General features: G+C 43.5%; 1 protein-coding gene and 1 non-coding gene across 22 annotated transcripts in view; both read left to right on the top strand.

Annotated features, from left to right (window-relative positions):
• The window catches only part of Kif27 (kinesin family member 27), an 80,019-nt gene that overhangs the window by 30,286 nt on the left and 28,280 nt on the right, over positions 1–21,453 (top strand). For 18 of the 21 annotated variants that reach the window (XR_001780822.1, XM_006517436.4, XM_006517433.4 and 15 more), the window contains 7 exons: positions 3,335–3,541; positions 5,435–5,604; positions 6,433–6,536; positions 8,362–8,517; positions 10,427–10,632; positions 14,144–14,341; positions 21,199–21,312. Coding sequence is in view for 19 of the 21 variants with exons in the window: in XM_006517436.4 (XP_006517499.1) it covers positions 3,335–3,541; positions 5,435–5,604; positions 6,433–6,536; positions 8,362–8,517; positions 10,427–10,632; positions 14,144–14,341; positions 21,199–21,312 (1,155 nt within the window). In the remaining 2 variants the exon portion in view is untranslated. The remainder of the gene's footprint in view (positions 1–3,334; positions 3,542–5,434; positions 5,605–6,432; positions 6,537–8,361; positions 8,518–10,426; positions 10,633–14,143; positions 14,342–21,198; positions 21,313–21,453) is intronic. The other 3 variants (XM_017315621.2, XR_003950487.1, XM_017315622.2) reach the window with 3 other exon arrangements.
• Positions 21,311–21,416, top strand: Mir6369 (microRNA 6369). Its single transcript, NR_105788.1, has one exon. It is a non-coding gene; the product is annotated as a microRNA 6369 (primary transcript).

Genomic DNA, 21,453 nt, shown 5'->3' with positions numbered 1-21,453 from the left:
GCACCTTGTGGCACGGTGAGAGCTAGGTCTTAGGGTAAGGCATCCAGTTCACTTCTAGCTGGATTTCTCTGTGTTTGGCCAAGTGTGGTGCCTTCAGCATTAGGCTCCTCTCTCATTTTGATGAGTAGCCAAGAACAGTAGCAATGAGTCGTATCTGGGTAATAGCTCACAGTCTGGGAGCCCAGTATGTGCAGTGACATTTGCTTACAAATCTGTGGTTGCTGGGGGCAACATCATTAGCTCTATTGAATACCTCCTCCAGTCATGCTTATTTAAAAACTTGGTTATTTTAATTATTTACATTTCAAGTGATATCCCCCTTCCCAGTTTCTCCTCCGCAAACCCCATATCCCCCCCCCTGCTTCTATGCGGGTGCTCCCCCACCCACCAACCCGCTCCCACCTCACCACCCTAGCATTCCTCTACGCTGGGGCATTGAGCCTCCACAGAACCAAGGGTCTCCCCTCTCATTGATGCCCGATAAGGCCATCCTCTGCTACATATATAGCTGGAGCCATGTGTACTCTTTGGTTGGTGGTTTAGTCCCTGGGAGCTCTGGTTGGTTAGTATTGCTCTTCCTGTGGGGTTGCAAACCCCTTCAGCTCCTTCAGTCCTTCCCCTAACTCCTCCATTGGGGTCCCTAAGCTCAGTCTGATGGTTGCCTGTGAGTATTCGCATCTGTATTGATTAGGCTCTGGCAGAGCCTCTCAGGGGACAGCTATACCCTGTCACCAAGTGCTTCTTGGCATCAGTGTCTGGGTTTGGTGTCTGCAGATGGGATGGATCCCAACCCTAGGTGGGCAGTCTCTGGATGGCCTTTCCTTCAGTCTCTGTTCCACTCTTTGTCCCTGCATTCCTTTTAGACAGGGGCAATTCTGGGTTAATATTTTTGATATGGGTGGGTGGCCCCATCCCTCAACCAGGGGCCGTGCCTATCCACTGGAGATGGTCTCTATAGGTTCTCTCTCCCCTTTGTTGGGTAATTCAGCTAATGTCATCCCTGTTGGGTCCTAGGAACCTCTTGTTTTCCTGTCATCTGGGACTGTCTAGTGGCTACCCTCAGTTCCTCCTTGCGCACTTCTGTATACCTCCATTCAATTTTCTGACCCTCTGCACTTCTCCCCCTCCCCTGCCTCCTCCTACATCTGATCCTGCCCCCCTTTTTCCCTCCCTCTCCTTGATCCCTCCCAGGTCCCTCCTTCTCTCTGCCTTCCGTGATTATTTTGTTCCCCTAGATTTCTAAATAGGATTGAAACATCCATACTTCGGTCTTCCTTCTTTTTGAGCTTCATGTAGTCTGTGAGTTGTATCATGAGTATTCTGAGATTTTGGGCTAATATCCATATCCACTTATCAGTAAGTACATACCATGTGTGTTACCTCACTCACGATGATATTTTCTAGTTCCATCCATTTGCCTGTGAATTTCATGAAGTCTTTTTTTTTTTTTTTTTGGTTTTTCAAGACAGGGTTTCTTTGTGTAGCCCTGGCTGTCCTGGAACTCACTTTGTAGACCAGGCTGGCCTCGAACTCAGAAATCTGCCTGCCTCTGCCTCCCGAGTGCTGGGATTAAAGGCATGCGCCACCACTGTCCGGCTTCTATACTCCATTTTTAATAGCCCAATAGTATAACTTCTTGAGTTCTTTGTGTATATTGGATATTAGCCCTCTATCAGTTGTAGGGTTGGTAAAGATCTTCTCCCAGTCTGTAGGTTGCCATTTTGTCCTATTGACAGTGCCCTTTGCCTTACAGAAGCTTTTCAATTTTATGAGGTCCCATTTGTCAATTGTTGATTTTAGAGCATAAGCCATTGATGTTCTGTTCAGGAAAATTTCCCCTGTGCCCATGTGTTTGAGGCTCTTTCCTACTTTCTCCTCCTCCTCTTCTTCTTTTTCTTCTTTTTAAAGAATTATTTATTCATTTTATGTATATGAGTATGCTGTAGCTGTCTTCAGACTCACCAGAAGAAGGCATCAGATCCATTACAGATGGTTGTGAGCCACCATGTGGTTGCTGGGAATTGAATTCAGGACCTCTGGAAGGGCAGTCAGTGCTCTTAACTACTTAGCCATCTCTCCAGCTCCCCCACTTTCTCTTTTATTATATTCAGTGTGTCTGGTTTTATGTGGAGGTCCATGATCCACTTGGACTTGAGATTTGTACAAGGAGATAAGAATGGATCAATTTGCATTCTTCTTCATGCCGACTGCCAGTTGAACCAGCACCATTTGTTGAATACGCTGTCTTTTTTCCAGTGGATGGATTAGGCTTCTTTGTCAAAGATCAGGTAACCATAGGTGTGTGGGTTTATATATGGATCTTCAATTCTATTCCATTGATCTACCTGCCTGTCTCTGTACCAGTACCATGCAGTTTTTATCACTACTGCTCTGTAGTACAGCCTGGATCGGCAGGACCTTGACCTTCTGCTTCCACCACCCAAGTGTTGGAATTGTAGCCACCTGCTAGGAAAGGTCTGTCAACTGAGCCAAAGTCCCAGCCTTGGCTGATACATTTTTGTTGACATGCTTTTTTGTGGTTTTGTTGTTGTTTTTAAGGCAGGGTCTCACTGTGAAGCTCTGACTGACTTGAAATTTGCTATGTAGACCAGGCTGGCCTCAAACTCAGAGAGATCCAGCTACCTCTGCCTCCTGGGTATTTGGACTAACACAGTGCCACACTGGTTGGTGCACCTTGTGCTTGTGAGACACATACTGAAGTCAGAGCTTTCTGAACTGGCCATGCTTCCAACTCAGATCAGCCACAGACCAGACACGTTCTGTAAATGGCTCACCCACCTTCAGGTTCCAAATCCCCTGCCCTACCACATCCGTTCACTGGCTCCTGTCTGTGCTTTGGGCTTTCTTTGTTTCTTAAAGTTTCACTTTGCTAATTTCCCACTTTCTGTCTCCTTTGCTCTAATCTCCTAAGAGTAATACTTGTGCTTTTTCAGCTTTGTCTGGTTTGTCTTTATTTCAGTCATAAAGTTCCGACTTGTATACAAACAGCTAACTAAGTAGATAAAAATCACAGTGTCAAATTATCCAATCATAGCTAGTGGGGCATCATCATCATTTATTATTCAGCAAGTTTCTGTAGTTTGGGGATGTAACTCAGTGGCACAGTCCTTGCTTAGTGTGCACAAGGCCCCGGGGCTCGTGCTGGCACTGGGGAAGAAGGTTCTTAGCTCCTAGAGCAGTGCTAGTTACTTACGGGCACCAAAGGGAAGGGCTGAGCTTCCATTAGACAGTTGTGACAATTGAACCTGGACCTTTTTCATGATTGCATGTATATTGAGGTTCTCTGTTTCTCAAACACCTCTCTTCTACACAGAATGAGAAGATAATAGAACAGCAACTCCTTGTGGATCAGCTGAGCGCAGAACTCGCAAAACGCAGCTTGTCAGTGCCCACCTCAGCTAAGGAGAGCTGTGGGGATGGGCCTGATGCCAGGGCCTCAGAAAAGAGACCTCATACGGCTCCATTTGAGAGTCACTGGGGACACTATGTTTACATCCCATCAAGACAGGATTTCAAGAAGGTAAGTCAAGCACTGGCCTGAGGCCTTTGAGATTTGAAAGTTACTTACAATACCAGACTTGTAAGTCTTAGATGAATCCACTCCACACTCCCAGCAGGTGTGTGCACACTTCTCACCATCGCCCCAGTGCTCTGCATTCCCTAAAGAAAGGCACACACACAGCCTTATATTTTAAATACCTTAAACAGCTCAGTGGCCGGGCCACTCCCTAATTCCATGTGGCTATTCTGGTCAAGACAGCATAAGTATTACATGAAGTATAGATTTAGCTTTTATCTGTGAATATATACGTAGCAAACCTATGTTTATGTAGGTTTATCTTGAAAATGTTTGTGTGTGTGGATGTTTTGGCTATGTATGTCTGTGTGTATCATATGCTTGCCTGGCGCTGTGTGGGCTGGAGAGGGCATCAGATCCCCTGGAACTGGAGTTCAGACGGTAGCTGCCATGCATGGGTTGGGAACCACATCCAGGTCTTCTGCAAGAGCAGCTGGTACTCTTGACCACTGCACAGCTCTCCTGCACCAATGTAGACTTTTGTGGAATAAATCAACAAATGTACTATGAAAAAGACCAAATTATCAGACTGAGTTTTGTTTCTACTTACTAATGTTATGAGTGGAAGTAGTTTGTGTGAGATCTCTGTAGTAAGTTAGTCAGGGTGAGAAGTAGGCGAGGCAGCGGGTGCAGGGAGGGCAGGCTCTACGTCAGGCAGGCTCTGCGTCAGGCAGGTGCAGATGGGGCTGAACCTGAGCCAGTGCAGCTCCTTAGAGAAGCGTGGGGACCCTGGTGGGATACGCAGAGTTTATGAGAGCACTGCGTCCAATAGCACTGCCCCACCGCATCCTCACCATAAACCCACAGTACCTGCTATGTCCCAGGCTCAGGTGACAGTGCCCAGCACAGCACTACCCCACCACATTCTCACCATATATCCACGGCTCCTCTGTTATGTCCCAGGCTTGGGTGCTTCAAGATTAGTAAGACAAATGCTATCCTTACTGGTAGCTTTTCAGGTTTAAATGCTTAGGTTTTCTATTTTAAACCATTGTAATCATTAATTTCAGTTTTGTTTTAGGAAGCTACTGACATTTTCTTTTTTCTTTTTTTAGTTAGATATTTTCTTTATTTACATTTCAAATGCTATCCTGAAAGTTCCCTATGCCCCTCCTCCCCGCCCTGCTCCCCTACCCACCCACTCCCACTTCTTGGCTCTGGCATTCCCCTGTACTGGGACATATAAAGTTTGCAATACCAAAGGGCCTCTCTTCCCTGTGATGGTCAACTAGGCCATCTTCTGCTACATATACAGCTAGTGACACGAGTTCTGGGGTACTGGTTAGTTCATATTGTTGTTCCACCTATAGGGTTGCAGACCCCTTCAGCTCCTTTTCGTTATGGTTGAACATGTAGTTAATTTCCATTGACTATTAGGCTTTTGTATTACTGTGACCAAAAACTAAGAAAAGCAACTCAAATGAGGAGAGCTTTATTTTGGCTTATGGGTCCCACTGAAAGTAGAAGAGAAGGAACTGTATGGTACCAGAAAGAAAAATGTATATCTGTGAAGTATAGTATTAATTTTGACATTTTGTAGGGAACATATTTTCTTGTTTTTGTTTTTATTTTTCGAGACAGGGTTTCTCTGTATAGCCCTGGCTGTCCTGGAACTCACTCTGTAGACCAGGCTGGCCTCGAACTCAGAAATCCATTGCCTCTGCCTTCCAAGTGCTGGCATTAAAGGCGTGCGCCACCACTACCTGGCTGGGAACATATTTTCAGTGATTGAATACATAAGAGTACTTACCTATATCTCCCCCCAAAACAATGTGCATCCTAAGATAAGAGTTGACATTACAGTATTGCCTCTTTTGTTGTTTTGTTCCTTGCAAGGTCTGCTCAAGTACTCCTGTATACTCTCTGGATCAAGTATTCGCTGGGTTCAGAACTCGAAGTCAGATGCTGATGGGTCACTTAGAAGACCAGGACGAAGTTCTCCACTGCCAGTTTTCTGACAACAGTGATGATGAGGACTCAGAGGGCCAGGAGAAGCCCAGAGTTAGGTATGTCGCAGAGGCTCTTGGTAAGCATTATCCTTATAATTGGTGGTTTCTTCATTGCAGTGGGTAGTTTCTGTTAAATCTTCTGTCATCTTCACATATTAAGAAAATAGTGTTTGAATGGACATCTTTTTTTTTTAATTTTAAAAAATTTATTAACTTGGGGCCTGGAGAGATGGCTCAGCAGTTAAGAGCACTGACTGTTCTTACAGAGATCCTGAGTTCAATTCCCAGCAACTGCATAGTGACTCACAATCATCTGTAATAGGATCTGATACCCTCTGCTGGTGTGTCTGAAGATAGTTACAGTGTACCCATATGCATAAAATGAATAAATAAATCTTTTTAAAATTTTTATTTGCTTAATTTTATTTGAATGTGTGTTTTACCCACTTGTATGTCTTTGTATCACCTGCCTGCCTGGTGACTGAGGAGGCTAGAAGAGGGCTTCAGATTCTCTGGGTCTAGAGCTACAGCTGGTTGCTAGTGGCCATGTAGATGCTGGGAATCGAGCCTGGGTTCTCTCTGAAAGAGCAACAGTGCCCTTAACCACTGAGCCACTAGACATATGCATTCAGAGAGGATTTGTTGTTGTTGTTGTTTTGCTTTGTTGTTGTTTGATTTTTGTATTCTGCCACAGTGGCTGCAAACATTGAATCTGAGTTGGAGGTAATCCTTTTATTTTACAGAATATCAGTAAAATGTGCTTGTTCCATACAATTACCTTTAAAACCATTCTGTTCCCTTTTAGAGGATCTAATTTGAGAACCTGGAAAATGCTAATGAGGAAGTTGCCTTTAATCCTAATGTTCTAAAAATGTTCTTTTTTAGATCTAGAAGTCACTCATGGGCCAAAAAGCCAGGCTCTGTTTGCTCTCTTGTTGAACTGAGTGATACTCAGGCTGAGTCTCAGAGATCCTATCTGGGGAATGGAGGTAGGTGTCCTCCGATGGCACAGGTGTAGGGGTCGGTTCTTCAGCGGCCATTTACAAAGCACCCAGGCTCCCTCAAAGCCAGACATGGGAGTAGAGCTTCCCCTGCTGCTGAAGCACATTTCACAGCCTCACTTCCTCCTCCAGTTTTCCAACTTACTCAGTCCTTAATAATCTTCTTGGTTTGGTTTGGTTTCTAAAACCTGAGTGTATTTCTATACCTGCAGTCTCAGCACTCAGGAGCCAAGGCAGTGAGAATTCAAAGTAACCCTGGATTACTTACTGAGCTCCTGTCTCAAAAACAAAAACAGGTTTCCACCAGTCAGCTGTGTAGAGACAGAAACTTTGGGGACAAGTTTAGATCAGACTCGCTCTGATTTGTACTCGGTTGCTGATTACTGGGAATGCCCTGTGGGCAGCCCACTAGGAGTCTGTCTCCTCAGGTCAGTGCTCCATCTTGCTTGAAGCCTAACTAGTGTCCTATATTCTAGTAATGTTTTTATTAAAAACAGTTATGTAATCAGTAGTAATCAAAGAAGAAGGAACCATGAATTGGAGAGGCAGCAACAGGAAGCGTGGAAGGGGCTGAAGTAGGGGAAGAAGGGAAGGCAGTGGGGAGGACAGTGAAGAAAGATCATAGCATTTTATTTTAATTCAAGCTTTAAAAATGAAAAGAAGTTTTTAAACTCATGTGTGTCTGTGTGTGAGTTTGTGCACATGTGCACAAATACCAGCAGAGACCAGGACTGTTGACGTTACAGTCGTGAGCCACGCTGTGTGGGTCCTTTACCAGGGCAGCAGCGTGTGCTGTTCACTTCTGAGACACTTTGCCAGCAAACCTAATAAGATCTTTTAACTTTCACATTTTGACCTGTAAGTGGGCTAATGCACAATAGTAAGATTATAAAGAATTTAATATCAAAAGTGTCAAATTATGAAAACATGCTTATAATATCTATCAAAATAAAACTAATGATAACTTCAGTATGTCAAAGCAATAAATGTAAGTGCTAGTCAAGTATCCATCCTTGAGGCATTTGTTACCAGTCTACAGTCACAAAAGAAACTCAGGCCAGAATGCATGTGCGTGCCAGACCAGTTAGGAAAGGAGTGTGCAGTCACAGTGGCAGGCTGTGCATGCTCGGACCCTGATACCCTCTACTGCAGCAGTCTTGAGGGGCAAGGTAGCAGCCTCCATATCTACCTCAGATAACTACCTAGAGGGAACTAGAGCTATTCTTCTAACCATATGAGGTATGATAAAATATATGCATAATATGTGTAAACATTCTATTTTCAATTAAAAACTTAAACTAAAAACTTCCGTAAGCTGAAAGCTTAGGTGTCAATTGCCACACATGCTCCCTGTCTGATTCCCCTCCTGTTCTTCTTCTGCTACCCCTATGTGTTGGTTAGATGAGAACAGCCCCGTAGGCTTATTTCAGTACTTGGGCTCCAGTTGGTAGACTGTGTGGGAAGGATTAGGAGGGGTGACCTTGTTGAAGGAAGTGTGTCACTAGAGACAGGTTTTAAAAAACTCACACCATTATCACTGTGCTTTCTGCCTTATGGTTGTGGGTGAAGGTGTGAGCTCTTGGCAGTCCCTGCTGCCATGCCTTGGCTCTGCCATCAGGCCTCTAACCCTTTGAAGCTGTGAGCCAAATTCAATGGTGTCTTATATAAATTGCCACCATCATGATGGTTTCTCACAGCAATAGAAACGTAACTAAGATACTCTAGATTGGGTTTGTTCTGTTTTTAAATGTTCCAAAATTCTGCTTCAGTCGAATATTTTATACACTGAGAGCTTTGTGTTTTGATTTTAAAGATTTGAAGATGGAATCTCTCCAGGAGAGTCAAGAGATAAATTTACAAAAATTAAGGACTTCAGAACTCATACTTAATAAAGCTAAACAAAAAATGAGAGAACTTACAATTAACATCAGGATGAAAGAAGATCTGATCAAAGAGTTAATAAAAACAGGTAACAGCATCTTGTCCTTGTGTGAGAAGGAAGAACGTCTGAGACTGCCTGTGATGTGGGACGTGCACTCCAGGTCTGCAGCTCACAGCTGTCCTCAGGGCCAGCGTGTGCAGGCGTCTGTGAGGCCAGGACTCACCTGTGAGCTGTTATAGCGAGTGTGAGCTACAGTGTGTTGGCTGAAACTTCGTGGCACTTTATGTGTATACCTTAAGGGAACACTTTTCTTTTCCTTTTTCCTGTAGAGCAGGGGATTAGACCCAGGAATTTAGCTGGGCCTCACCTCTGTAATCTCAGCACTTTAGAGGCCGAAGAGGAGGATTTCTGTGAGTTCAAGGCCAGTCTGAGCCAGGTAGTGAATTCAAGGACAGCTTGGGCTATAGAGTGGCATTCTTTCTGCAATATGACAACACTAATAGCAAAACCAAGGCAAAAGCAGTTTGCATGTGCTGGACACTAACTGTGCCAAGTAAGCCAGGGCCTAAAAATAATCACTTTTAATTATTAGTCAGTGTTGGCTTAATTCATGTTTTCCCCCACTGTGTGACCCACTGTAGTTCCAGCAGCCTGCAGGCACAGAGCCCGGGCAATGGTTAGGAGCCACAGTTTGCTCTAGCATGGGACACTGTGAGGGGCCCAGGGGCCTTAGTTCAGTTTTAATTAATTATTTTTTCCATATTGGGGATTAAACTCAGGGCTTTGAGCATACTACACAAGAACTCTACCAATGAGCTATCTCCTCAGACTGATAGTTTATTGTTAACACTAAATGCTGTACTTTAGTTGTAGGTAATTTTTATTTGTCTGAAAATATAAAGATTTGTCCTTAAGAGTTCTTTTCTTTGTTAAACCAAGCTTTTGTCAGGCTGTGGTGGACCCAGGACTGTTGGTCTTGTCTTTCCCAGCAGTCTCAGTTGTATATATTAGTGTTAGATAGGTATAGAGTTTTAGAAGGAGATAGTTCACTATGTATTTAGGTTGAAAACTCCATTTAAACGATTTTAATGTCTGTTGCATGCATTGGTTCTACCATCAGCTGGGATTTACTGAGAGAATAACAGAGTAGTTCACAGAGCTGGGAAGACTAGAACACAGCCTAGGAGACTCAGAAAGTGAGCATCTTCAGGGCCTGAGTTTAAATCCCAGGATCTACCTTATAGAAGGAAGAACTGACTCTTAAAGTTATCCCCAGGCTTCCACTGGGGACATTTGGGACACACACACACACAAATAAGTAAGTGAATTTAAAAGTATTTAACTACTTCAATGAAATGAAAAAAGAATAGTTAGATCTGTATTAAAGGATGCTTTAAAAATTTAAATATATTTGTTGTGTGTATATATATATATACATGCCATAGTATTGATGTAGCATGTGTGTATACCACATGGAACTGGAGTTGTGAATGGTTGTGAGCCCCCCATATGAGTACTGGGAAATGAACTCAGGTTTTCTGAAGAGCAGCCAGTGGCCTTAACTGAGGAGCCACCTCTCCAGCCCCCTCACATCTTAGCTGCAGCTTGATGCCCACAAACCTCAGTTACAATCTGAGAGGGTGTAAACAGCTCACTGGGTAACTCACACCCATTTGTAACTCCAGCTTCAGAGGATCAGATGGCCTCTTCTGGCCCCAGTGGGTACCACACACATGGGCATTGACACATAGATCTACACATACATAGAAAACTAGATCTTAACTCTAGCACTAAACACAAAAGAAAGCAGTGAAGTGACCAGCTGGAACCAGACAGGACAGTCATTAAGAGGGCTGGTGGCAAGCTGGGTTTGCTGGAGAGCCTGGAGGTCAAAAGCCTGCCTGATGATATCGCTCAGTTGTAACCGCCACTAGTTTTAGAGTACAGGGTTGGAGTTAGAGTTTGTAATTCTTGTCCCTGCTGTGTCTCGGTGAAGGTAACAATGCCAAGTCTGTAAGCAGACAGTATTCTTTGAAAGTGACAAAGCTGGAGCATGAAGCTGAGCAGGCAAAAGTGGAGCTCACTGAAACCCGAAAGCAACTGCAGGAGCTGGAGAGCAAAGACCTTTCTGATGTTGCTTTGAAGGTAAAATTACAGAAAGAGTTCCGTAAAAAGATGGATGCTGCGAAGATGAGAGTTCAGGTAACTTACAAAATACAACCCCGTAACCTCACAGAGCCACCGTGCTCATGTTTGTTTAGTTTAGTGTTTTTGAAACAGTCTCATTGTGTGCAGCCCTGGTTGTCCTGTCCAGGCTGGCTGTGAACTCAGAGAGTTCAAGTTTGCAGAGTGCTGGCTTTAAAGATGTGCTCCATCACTCCTGGCCAAGCGATCCTTTCTTAACTCTGAATCCCGCTGGGCTAGGATGGAGCCAGTGGTACAGGGCTTAGCTAGTGTGTGAGAGACCCTGGTTTTGATCCCTGGCACCACAAAAGGAAAACAAGTCTCCCTTTGAGGATTCTTGTATTGAGAGAAATGGGATTCAATTTGTAATCATCAGAGCTGTATGACATTTCCTTTTACCTAGAGTGTTCATTACTTAGTGATTTTACAGTCTGGGTAGTGTATTTCTTTATTTAATAAACATTTAATCTTGGCATAAAATCATACCTATAATAAGATATAAAGATAGCAGAAATTGTGTCCTTTTCTGAAGGACACAAGAGAAACAGTTAAACAGCACATATACAGCATCAGGGACCAGGTGACACTTTGTAGACCCTCTGCAGATATGAACTGTTTCCGTTTTTGAAACTGTAATTGGTTGGTTTAAAAGGTTAGTCACTTTAAGTCCTACAGCACAGCCTTCATTTCCACATGCTTTGGGTTTAGCAATAACTTCAGAGTTACAACTTCTTTTCCAGGGTTGAGCAGGTTCTTTAAAAAGCATGTGTGAGACCCTAGGTTCAGTTCTGGGGAAACACACACACACATGCACAGTCTACTCAGTAGGAATATTCTATAGAGAAAGATTTCTGTGCAAGGAAGCCATTTTCAGATGTTTTGAAGACTCTAGATTGTGCTTGCAGTTCTCTCTGTTTCTTTTGTTTTGTATTTTTTGAGACAGAATCTTCTCTGTAGCCAAGCCTGTCAGCCTTCCCCTCCTCCTGCTTCAGCCTCTTGAGAGCTTGGATTAAAGGGGTGTGCTTGCTCTCCATTCTGCCTGTTCCTCTCGTGTCCCCATTGTAGGTAGAGTTGAACTATGATTGACCTCTTCAGAGCTTTATTACTGTTTGGTGTTTTGTTTGGTGCTATTTTATGGTGGCACTAGAAACATCAAAAGCGGGGGCTCTTTTGGTGTGCTCACCTCTGTCTCCCAGCAGTGAGAGGTCCTGGCACACCGGAGAAGTAGCAGCAGATGCTTATCTTGTTGCAAATAAATAAATAAAAAGTAATAAAGCTCTGAATAGGTAAACATATTTTGCTTTTCCTGTTTATGCTTTTTTTTTTTTTTTTTTTTTTTTTTTTTTTTGCTGATGATGCTACAAAGGGGAAAAAAAGACACAGAATTAAACTTCACAGAAAAACATCTAATTGAGTAGAGGACTGAAACAAAGTGCACCCTTTTAGAAGTTCTCATGCCTTTGATGTTTGTCTTGGTCAGGGTTTTACTGCTGTGAACAGACACCATGACCAAGACAAGTCTTATAAAGGACAACATTTAATTGGAGCTGGCTTACAGGTTCAGAGGTTCAGTCCATTATCTCAAGGAGGCTAACATGGCAGCATGGCGCTGGCAGATACATCTTCATCTGAAGGATGCAGTAGAGGACTGGCTTCTGGGCAGCTAGGATGAGGGTCGTAAAGCCCACACCCACAGTGACACACCTACTCCAATAAGGCCACACCTCTCCCAACAAGGTCACACCTCCCAATAGTGCCACTCCCTGAGCCAAGCATATTCAAACAATCACAGTGTATATCTGCACATCTGATGACTGAAAGTGACAAAATAGTCTTCCGTAGGGAAGATTGCCCAATTGGTTATCCAGTACCAAGCAGTCAAGTCTGAAATCATGTATGCAAGTAACATTATACGGACTGAGCAGGTTATCGTTATAGATTTAGGAGTGTGTGTGTGTGTACATATTTATGCAACAGCAATTACAGAAATGAATGGAGACCATTAGAGATCAAGAGGGAGTGCAAAGGAAGGATTGGAGGGAGGAAAGGAAGGGAGAAAATGATGTCATTATTTTAATTTTATTCATACATACACACACATATGAAAAAAATGCAAGGAGCCGGTATGATGGTATACTCTTATAGTCCCAGCATCCAAGATAGTTGAGGATTATGAGTTCAAGCCCAACCTGGATTACTCTGTCTGAAATAAACAAGATGTCCTGGAAATAATACTACTTCAGTCTACTCAATGCTTTGCAGTGCAGGCAACAGTCTCTGACTAATGCCGGTCCAAGATATTCTTTAAATAAAACTGCTGTAAACTTTAATATTTGCATAAATATTTAAATTAAACCAAAATAGGTTTATGTTAATAATCTATTTCTAAAATTAAGGTAATGATTACTTATGACCCACATAATGTATTAATATCTCCCTTAATTCTTTTTGCTTGTTTATCAGAGTCTTGCTATGTAACCTTAGGTATTATAGAACTGGCTCTGTAGACGAGGCTGGACTTGAACATGTGGCCATCCTCCTGGCTTTGCCTTATAAAGCTAGGAGAGTCACCACTTCCTATCCCTTACCTGCTTACAGTCCACAGCACAAGTCTTAGATGTGTCATTTGTTTGCCTGGGAGTAATTTGTTACATTTGTGATATTTAATACTACTATAAACACTTGGAAAACAGTAGTGTGCCTTTAGTGCTACTAACAGATCATCTTGAGTGTAGTGGACTTTCAGGGACATGACCAATTCTACTCAGCTTCTTCAGAGGATCAATGGCTCTGAGGATAAAAGGGAGGGGATTCATTTACATGAACATGTCTCCTTATATCTGACTAGCCCTGGCTCATGAATAACTGTGTCATGGAACAGGGTTTGGGGTCTGGAATAGCATAATTTTATATATAAACTCAGTTTTGTGTTCTAGTTTTCATCATATATTACATATACACCCATATATATTTCACCATATATATAAATCATGCATGTGTATGCTTGAGACAGTGTCTCACTCTAGCTGTCCTGGAACTTGTGATTATCCTACCTCAGCCTTTTCAGTGTCAAGATTATAGGTGTGAGCCACTGTGCCTGTGCCTGTGCGTGTGTGTGTGCCTGTCTGTGTGTGTGTGTGTGTGTGTGTGTGTGTGTGTTACAGAAGACACTATAAGTGGATTGCAGATTAGGCAGTAACTATAATATTTTATGCCACATATATTTTAAGTTAGAATTCTTCGTAATAAAAAGTGGTTGAGCTTCCTGATTATTAGCATAAGTTTCATCATTTTTTGTTTATATATCTGATGAACATGCAATGTTTTCAATTACAAAATTAGAAATGAGAGATCCTGTCTTAAAATTTTTAAAAAGAACTGTAGAGACGAAAACATGTGCTAGTGTACCTGTCAAAAATACATGTACATGGGAGAAAATGGCTGCCCTTACTGCTGAATGAAAATATTGTGCCATTAGGAAATGAGAAAACCATTCCTTCTTATTCTGGAGTATTCTGTGTGGTCTCAGGTCTTACAAAAGAAGCAGCAAGACAGTAAGAAGTTGGCATCACTGTCCATCCAGAATGAAAAGCGGGCCAGTGAGCTGGAGCACAATGTGGATCACCTGAAATACCAGAAAGTGCAGCTGCAGAGACGGCTTCGAGAAGAGGGCGAGAAGAAGAAGCAGCTGGATGCAGAAATTAAGAGAGATCAACAAAAAATCAAAGTAATCTTGTCCATAGTTCCTGCTAAGCATTGTGTGAAACGCTCGGGCCTGCGCCCGGGCCGGCCTGTCCAGTGTCTCTTGCCTCGCCTGTTTCTCAGCACTGTCCTTACTCACCAAAAGCTTGGCTTAGCCACACAGTAAACTCTATTCACTTAATTCTGAGTACTGTCGTGAAGGTTTGACACCACAAATAAGTTACAATGATAGAAACTCAGGTCTTTAGTTAAGAATATCAAACTTTTAAGTTTATAACGGTAACTTGTAAACAGTGTTGGTAAAGGCCTGCTCATTTTCCAATTGCTTTAGCACTCAGCTCCTGCTGCTAACACAGGAGGTTCCAGTGTAGGCACGGTCCCAGGCAGTGCGTGCACACCCAGTGTGTCTACGAGGTGGCTGATGGTAGGGAACTGTGTCAGCCTGGGTCTGGAGCAAGGCTGGCATTGTGTGTGCCCCATGCATGCATCTATGCTTGCATGAGATACGTGGGAAAGCTGTCAGCCTCTCTGTCTGTTCCTATCTAATGGGGCCTTCATCACACTTTGCTCCCAGGACTCTTTGGAAAAGGATGATCTTAAAAGCACTTCCCACTCTGTGTGCCTGGCTTTGATTTGTTGAAACAGCAAACAGAGCCCAAAGCTGCAGCACAACTAGAAACTCCCTAGGACTTTTCAAATTAAGACTTCTTTCTAGAGTGGTTCTAGAGTCTTGGTGGAAAGAGGAAGATGCCATCTGTTCTTGCGACACAGCTCCCTCCACTGTCAGCACCCCAGAGTAGAAGTGGACCATTTCAAACACAACACAGAACCTAGTTATGGAGCTTGAAAAGCATTCGCCCATTCTTACAGGTTTTTGTTATTATAAAATTTTTATTCAGATATAATTTCTTTACCATACAATGGATTTGATATCATTAAATTTTATTTTTCTTATTATTTTTCCATTTTAGTTTTTGCATTCGTTTTTCTCCGTATGAAAATGTGGGTGTGCGTGGGCCACAGAATGCATGGGTAGGGGTCAGGAGCAGGTGCAGGGTCTGTCTTTCCTTCCGCTCCCCTTACCTGTGCCTTCAGGTTGATGACAAGCACTGCATTTACTGAGACAGCTTGTTAGCCTCACCAGTCTTAATAAAGTGTGACATATATGTATAACACCTCTGACAGTATGTACAATAGAAAACACCTCGAACTATATGTACAATATAACACCTCTGGCAATATATGTATAATATAACACCTCTAACCCTTATCACTTCTTAATTCTGGGCATTAATTATATTCACAGTGAGGTACAGCCATCATATTTATTTTTAAACTTTTTAGGGCTTCAAAAGGAAACTGCAACTATTTTTATAATTTACTTACTTGTATTTTATGTACACTGGCGTTTTGCCTATGTGTTTACCTGTGTGAGGATGTCAAATTCCCTGGAACTGGCATTATAGACAATTATGAGCTGCCATGTGGGTGCTGGCAATTGAACCCAGGTTCCCTGGAAGAACAGCCGGTACTCTTAACCACTGAGCCATCTTCTAGCCCCATGAAACTCTATAGCTATTAATAACTCTCAGTCAGCACCTCCCTCAAGCTTGTCTCTGTGGACTGGAATTTTCTATGTGTGTCTTGTAAGTGGGATAATGCATCCTTGGGTATCTGGCTCCTTTACCTGTAGTGTTTCCAGGGTCCATCTGTGTTTAGGATTGGTCAGTCTTGAGCTCCTCACTGTGAAACCGGGTGTAGTAACATCTGTACTCCTAGCTCCTGAAGCTGAGACAGGGGGATTTCTTGCATCCAACAGTTTGAAGACATCCTGGGAAGCCTAGCAAGACTATCTTAAAAACAAACAAACAGCTGCAACATTTTCTTTTTCTTTTTTCTTTTCTTTTTTTTTTTTTGGCACAAGGTTTCCCTAGCTGGGCTGGAACTCAATGTAGACCAGGCTGGCCTTAAACTCAGAAATCTTCCTACCTCTGCCTCCTGAGTGCTGGGACTTAAAAGGCTAGGACACCCAGCCTTGTCCATTTTTTAATTCTTGCCCATCCATGGACGCTTGGGTTGTAGTTTATAGTGTTGTGTGTAATGCTACCGAGAGCATTGACATGGTATTTACTGTCTTTTGAAGTTCTCTCAGCTGTCTGAGGAGCTGACCTGGCTGGTTTCCATAGCAACAGCAGCAGCAGCATTTTGTATTCCTACCAGTAATACAGGACAGATTTTATTATGGCATTTTATTTATTTATCTTTATTCTTCTCCCATACATTACATCCTGACTGTAGTTTTACCTCCCTCCACTCTTCCCAGTTCTCCTTCCCCAGTCTCTCCTCCCCCACAGATCCACTCCTCCTTCATTTGCCTTCAGAAAAGAGCAGGGATATCAATGGAACAGGAAAGAACAACTTACAATAATACTAGGCACGTACCTCACATATATGAAGGATGGACAAGGCAACTTAGTAGGAGAAAACAGTCCCAAGAGCAGGCAAAAGAGTCAGCGACATCCCCTCCACTCCCACTCTGAGGAGTCCCACAAGAACAGCAAGCCACATAATCATAGGTATGTGCAGAGGACCCCGCTCAGGCCCATGCAGGGACAGTGCGTGTCACTTGAGTCTCTGTGAGCCTCTCAGAGCCCTGCTTAGTTGATTCTGTGGTGGTGTGTTATCCTCGATGCCTCTGGATCCTACAATCCTTTCTTTTCCTCTTCCAGGGGGTTTCCTAAGCTCTCCCTGATGTTTGTTGATGGGTTTCGGCATCTGCTCCCATCAGATGCTGGGGGAGGCCTCTCTGAGGATGCCTGGGCTAGGCGCTGATCTATGAGTATAGAGGAATACCATCAGGAAGCATTTTGCTGACTTTTTTTTTCAGTCCTGTTTGGTTCTCTCCTAGGTCTTTGGGCTGTCCAGCCTCTGGTTGCTAGACATCCAGGCAGTGTCAGGCATGGGACATCCAGGCAGTGTCAGGCATGGGCTCTCTCTTGTGACATGGGCTGCTCAAGTTGAACTAGAAATTGGTTGGCCACTCCGACAATTTCTATGCCACCGTTGCTCCAGCACGTCTTGCAGGCAGGACAAATTGTAGGTTGAAGGTTTTGTGGCTGAGCCCCACCACTGGGAGCTTTGCCTGATTACAGAACATGGCCAGTTGAGGTTCTGTACTCCCCACTACTAGGAGCCCTCATTAGAGTCATCCTCATAGATTATAGGGGATTTCCACTGTACTTGGTTTCCACATTGCCCCCCAAATGTTCCCGAATTCCAGTCATCTCTCCAAGTACTCTCTCTCTCCACCACACCCCACCTATCCCTCCTATTCTTGTCCCCACCTGCCCCCGTCCACCCTCAAAATCTATTCCCCCTTCCCAGAGAGATCCATCCATCCCCAACTTGAACACCTGTTACTTAGCTTCTCTGGGTCTGGGGACTGTAGCATGATTATCCTTGACTTAACAGCTAAACCTACTTATAAATGAGTACATACCATGCTTGTCTTTCTGGGTCTGGATTACCTCACTCAGGATGACCTTTTCTAGTTCTGTTTGCCTTGCAAGGTTCATAATGTAATCTTTTAAGAGTTGAGTAGTATTCCATTGTGTATATGTACAACATTTTCTTTATCCGTTCTTTAGTTGAGGGACAACTAGGTTGTTTCCAGTGTTTGGCTATTATAAATAAAGCTGCTCTGAACATAGTTGAGCATGTGTCCTTGTGGTATGGTGGAGTATCCTCTGGGTATATGCCCAGGAGTGATGTAGCTGGGTCTTAGGTAGGTTGAGTCTCAATCCTCTGAGGAGCCACTATATTGATTTCCACAGAGGCTGTACAAGTTTGCACTCCCACCAGCAATGGATGACGGTTTCTCTTGTTCCAACATCCTCACCGGCATGAGTTGTCACTTGTGTTTCTGAACTTTGCCATTCTGACAGGTGTACGATGGAATCTCAGAGATATTTTGATTTTCATTTCCCTGATAGTTAAGGATGTTGAACTTTTCTTTAAGTGTTCTTAGCCATTTGAGATGCCTCTGTTAAGAAATCTCTATTTAGATCTGCAACCATTTTTAATTGAATTATTTGGGGTTTGTTTGTTTTTCATCTAGTTTCTTGATTCCTTTCTGTGTATTGGATGTTAGCCCTGTGTTGGATGTGGAGCTGGTGAACCTTCACCACCGTTTTCTGTTGTAACAGGCATTACAGTATAAGGTAAAGGCAGTCGTCTCTAGGGGAGAGGGAGAGGCACTGCAGAGGTTCACTCCACTCAGTCAAGGAAGCTTCTTTCAGCATCCTGAAATTGCTGGGGGTACAGCAGGATAAATGATGACTGAATCAGAGCCAAAAGAGCCAAAGGTTCACTGACACAACTCAGCACAGCATAGAAACTGGACTGGCTCTGCAGATGCGTTGTCTCTGTGAGTTCAGCTTTGCACCACTATCCATGCCACACTAATGCTGGAAACAACAGGGACTTACAGACACCCGTCCAATCAGAACTTATGCGGAGACACAAACATCTCTCTTTTATAATTCTTAATTCTCTTGAATAAGAATGAAGTTCATTATATTTCCCCTGTATTTCTTGCCCTAGGATGGCATCTCTGTATCTGGTCATTGAGTGTGTAGATGCCTTTTGCTACCTCTAGAGTTGATGTTATTGCTGGCTAGAGTCCACCCACCTAACCCTGTTTAACCTTCGGCTCCTGGCAGTGGAGCGCTTGCTGGCATAACTTCCCCTCTGCTCTGGCTTCTCATTGTGAGCATGTCAGTGCTTTTGTTTCACCTTCCCTCAGTGGACTGGCCTGGCCTGGCCTGCCATCTTGTATCCTTGTTTATCTCAATGGCATGCCTGCATGCTCTTCTGCTCAGAATCTCTGCCCGTGTCTCTCTCACAGCCTGCCTGTGTGCTCCTTCACAGAGCTGAGCGCCCCCTGTGGATGGCGCTGTCACCCTGGCTTAAAGCCCCCTCTACTCCCCCAATCCTCTCCTGCCCTATCTGTGCCAGAACCCAGGCGAGGACAGTTACAGTACAGATGTTTGCTACTTCCGTTTGATTGTTTCATTAAGAGAACTGGGAAGTCTTGATCGTTTCTTTGACTTCTGTCCTGATAGCACTTCTGAAATTATCTCTGAGAAGCAGTCTTACTTACCTCTACATTTGTCACTGCCCAGTGCTTTTGTAAAATGTAAACTAAGAGAATGAAGTAGAAGTTTACTAATAATACCCCCCCGACACACACACTTTCCATTGCTTTCTCTACTTATTTGTTTTTATGGTAGGAACTCACTGTGGAGCCCAGACTGGCCTCAAATTCATGGTGAAGGGCAAGGGGCAGGTGTGTGCTGCCCCTCTGCCCAGTGTTCTTAGATAATCTCTCTCAATCTCTCTCTCTCTCTCTCTCTCTCTCTCTCTCTCTCTCTCTCTCTCTCTCTCTCTCAGTGTGTATATATATATATACATATATATATACTTTTCATTTCTACTTTATAACTGTAATTTTGTTACTGTTATGAATCATAGTGTAAAATTTTTGTGGATAGAGGTTTGCCAAAGAGGCCATGACCCATAGGTTGAGAGCCACTGTTTTAACTGATTGAAGTCGGTAGATATAAAATTATCAGATGGGATTGCTATCTAAGTATCTAAACACTTTCGAGTTCTATACTTACCCATCATCAATGAGCAACAAATAAACCCATGTTTAACTAAATATCTGTTCACATCTTACTCTGAGGTCCTAAATAGTTCTTAGGTCTCTGGAATAAGAAGGCCAGTTCCCTTTGGTCTCTTCCTCCCTGTGTTTCTTTTCCTGAGTTACCATCTATGTGACCCATCTTCTCCTTGGCCTCCTCTGGCCCGCGCTTCCCTTCCTGATCTCCAGGTCAGTGGCAGGGACAGTGTGAGCATGGTTTAGTCCTTAGGATGCCAAGGGAATCGATAGAGCTGGAGACTGCTCTCTTCAAGGCCTTGCTCTGTCCTGTCTCACAAGGCTCTGCGGGCCTTTAAAATAAATTAAAAACAATGCTTATTTTTAGTTTCAGAAAAGTGGGTGTGTGTCTTTGTGTATGCAGATGAGCACAAGTCCACAGCACTCAGCACGTCTGATCCCCTGGAGCTGGAGTGACAGGTGCTGTGAGCCACCACCTGACTGACTTGGCTTCTGGGAACCAAACTCAGATCTGCAAGATTAGCACACACTCTTATCCACCAAGCCACTGGCTGAGCCAGAATTATTCTGCACTGGAAATGTGCATTCTACTAGAATAAGTTTAGACACACCCAGGGCAGGTAGACAGCATGGGTGATTGTGAGGGTCACAGTCTAGGAACATTGCTAATTTGTAACACAAAGAATGAAAAAAGGGCTCGGGCTTGAGAAAAGGCTCAGCAGTTGAGAGCACTAACTGCTTGTCCAGAGGTCCTGAGTTTGAATTCCAGCAACTACATGGTGGCTCACAACCATCTGTAATAGGATCTGATATACTCTTCTGGTGTGTCTGAAGACAGCAACAGTGTACTCACATATGTAAAAATAAATAAATAAATCTTTTAAAAAGAGAAAAAAGAAAAAAGGGCTCAGTTGAATCAGCAAGTCCTGACTTCGTTGCCTCCAGTGTGAGATGACCTCACTCTGTGACTTATTTTCACTCTTGTAACAAGGCATGTGAATGCTAAGAAAACCACTCCAAGCCTGTGGGTGTAAATTCAACAGAACACACTTGGCTCACATGTGGCTCTGGGGTCTAACCTAGCACAGATAAGGAAAGGGTATGTGGGAGAGAGAAGAGGGGAGAAAAGAGAAAGATAATTTAGCTGCATATGTACTGAGAGACGGCATAGCAAATAAAGCATCGCATCTCTCTGTGTCCAGGAGCTGCAGCTAAAAGCAGGACAGGGAGAAGGTCTGAACCCCAAGGCTGAGGACCAGGATGGATTTAACCTGAACAGAAGAAAAAGTCCTTTCAGAAGTGGGGACCAATTCCAGGTCAGTTGGCTCAGTTCAGTGTTGGTGAGTGTCTAGACACAGGTTAAAAATAGCAGATTCGTGTCTCTAGTTGCATATGTAGCAGAGGATAGCCTAGTTGGCCATCAATGGGAGGAGAGGCCCCTTGGTTTTTTGAAGATC

The sequence above is a fragment of the Mus musculus genome, chromosome 13, assembly GCF_000001635.26.
Source record: "Mus musculus strain C57BL/6J chromosome 13, GRCm38.p6 C57BL/6J".
Lineage (NCBI taxonomy): Eukaryota > Metazoa > Chordata > Mammalia > Rodentia > Muridae > Mus > Mus musculus.
The sequence above is the reverse complement of the archived record's forward strand: the minus strand, read 5'-3'. Positions and strand labels throughout refer to the sequence as shown.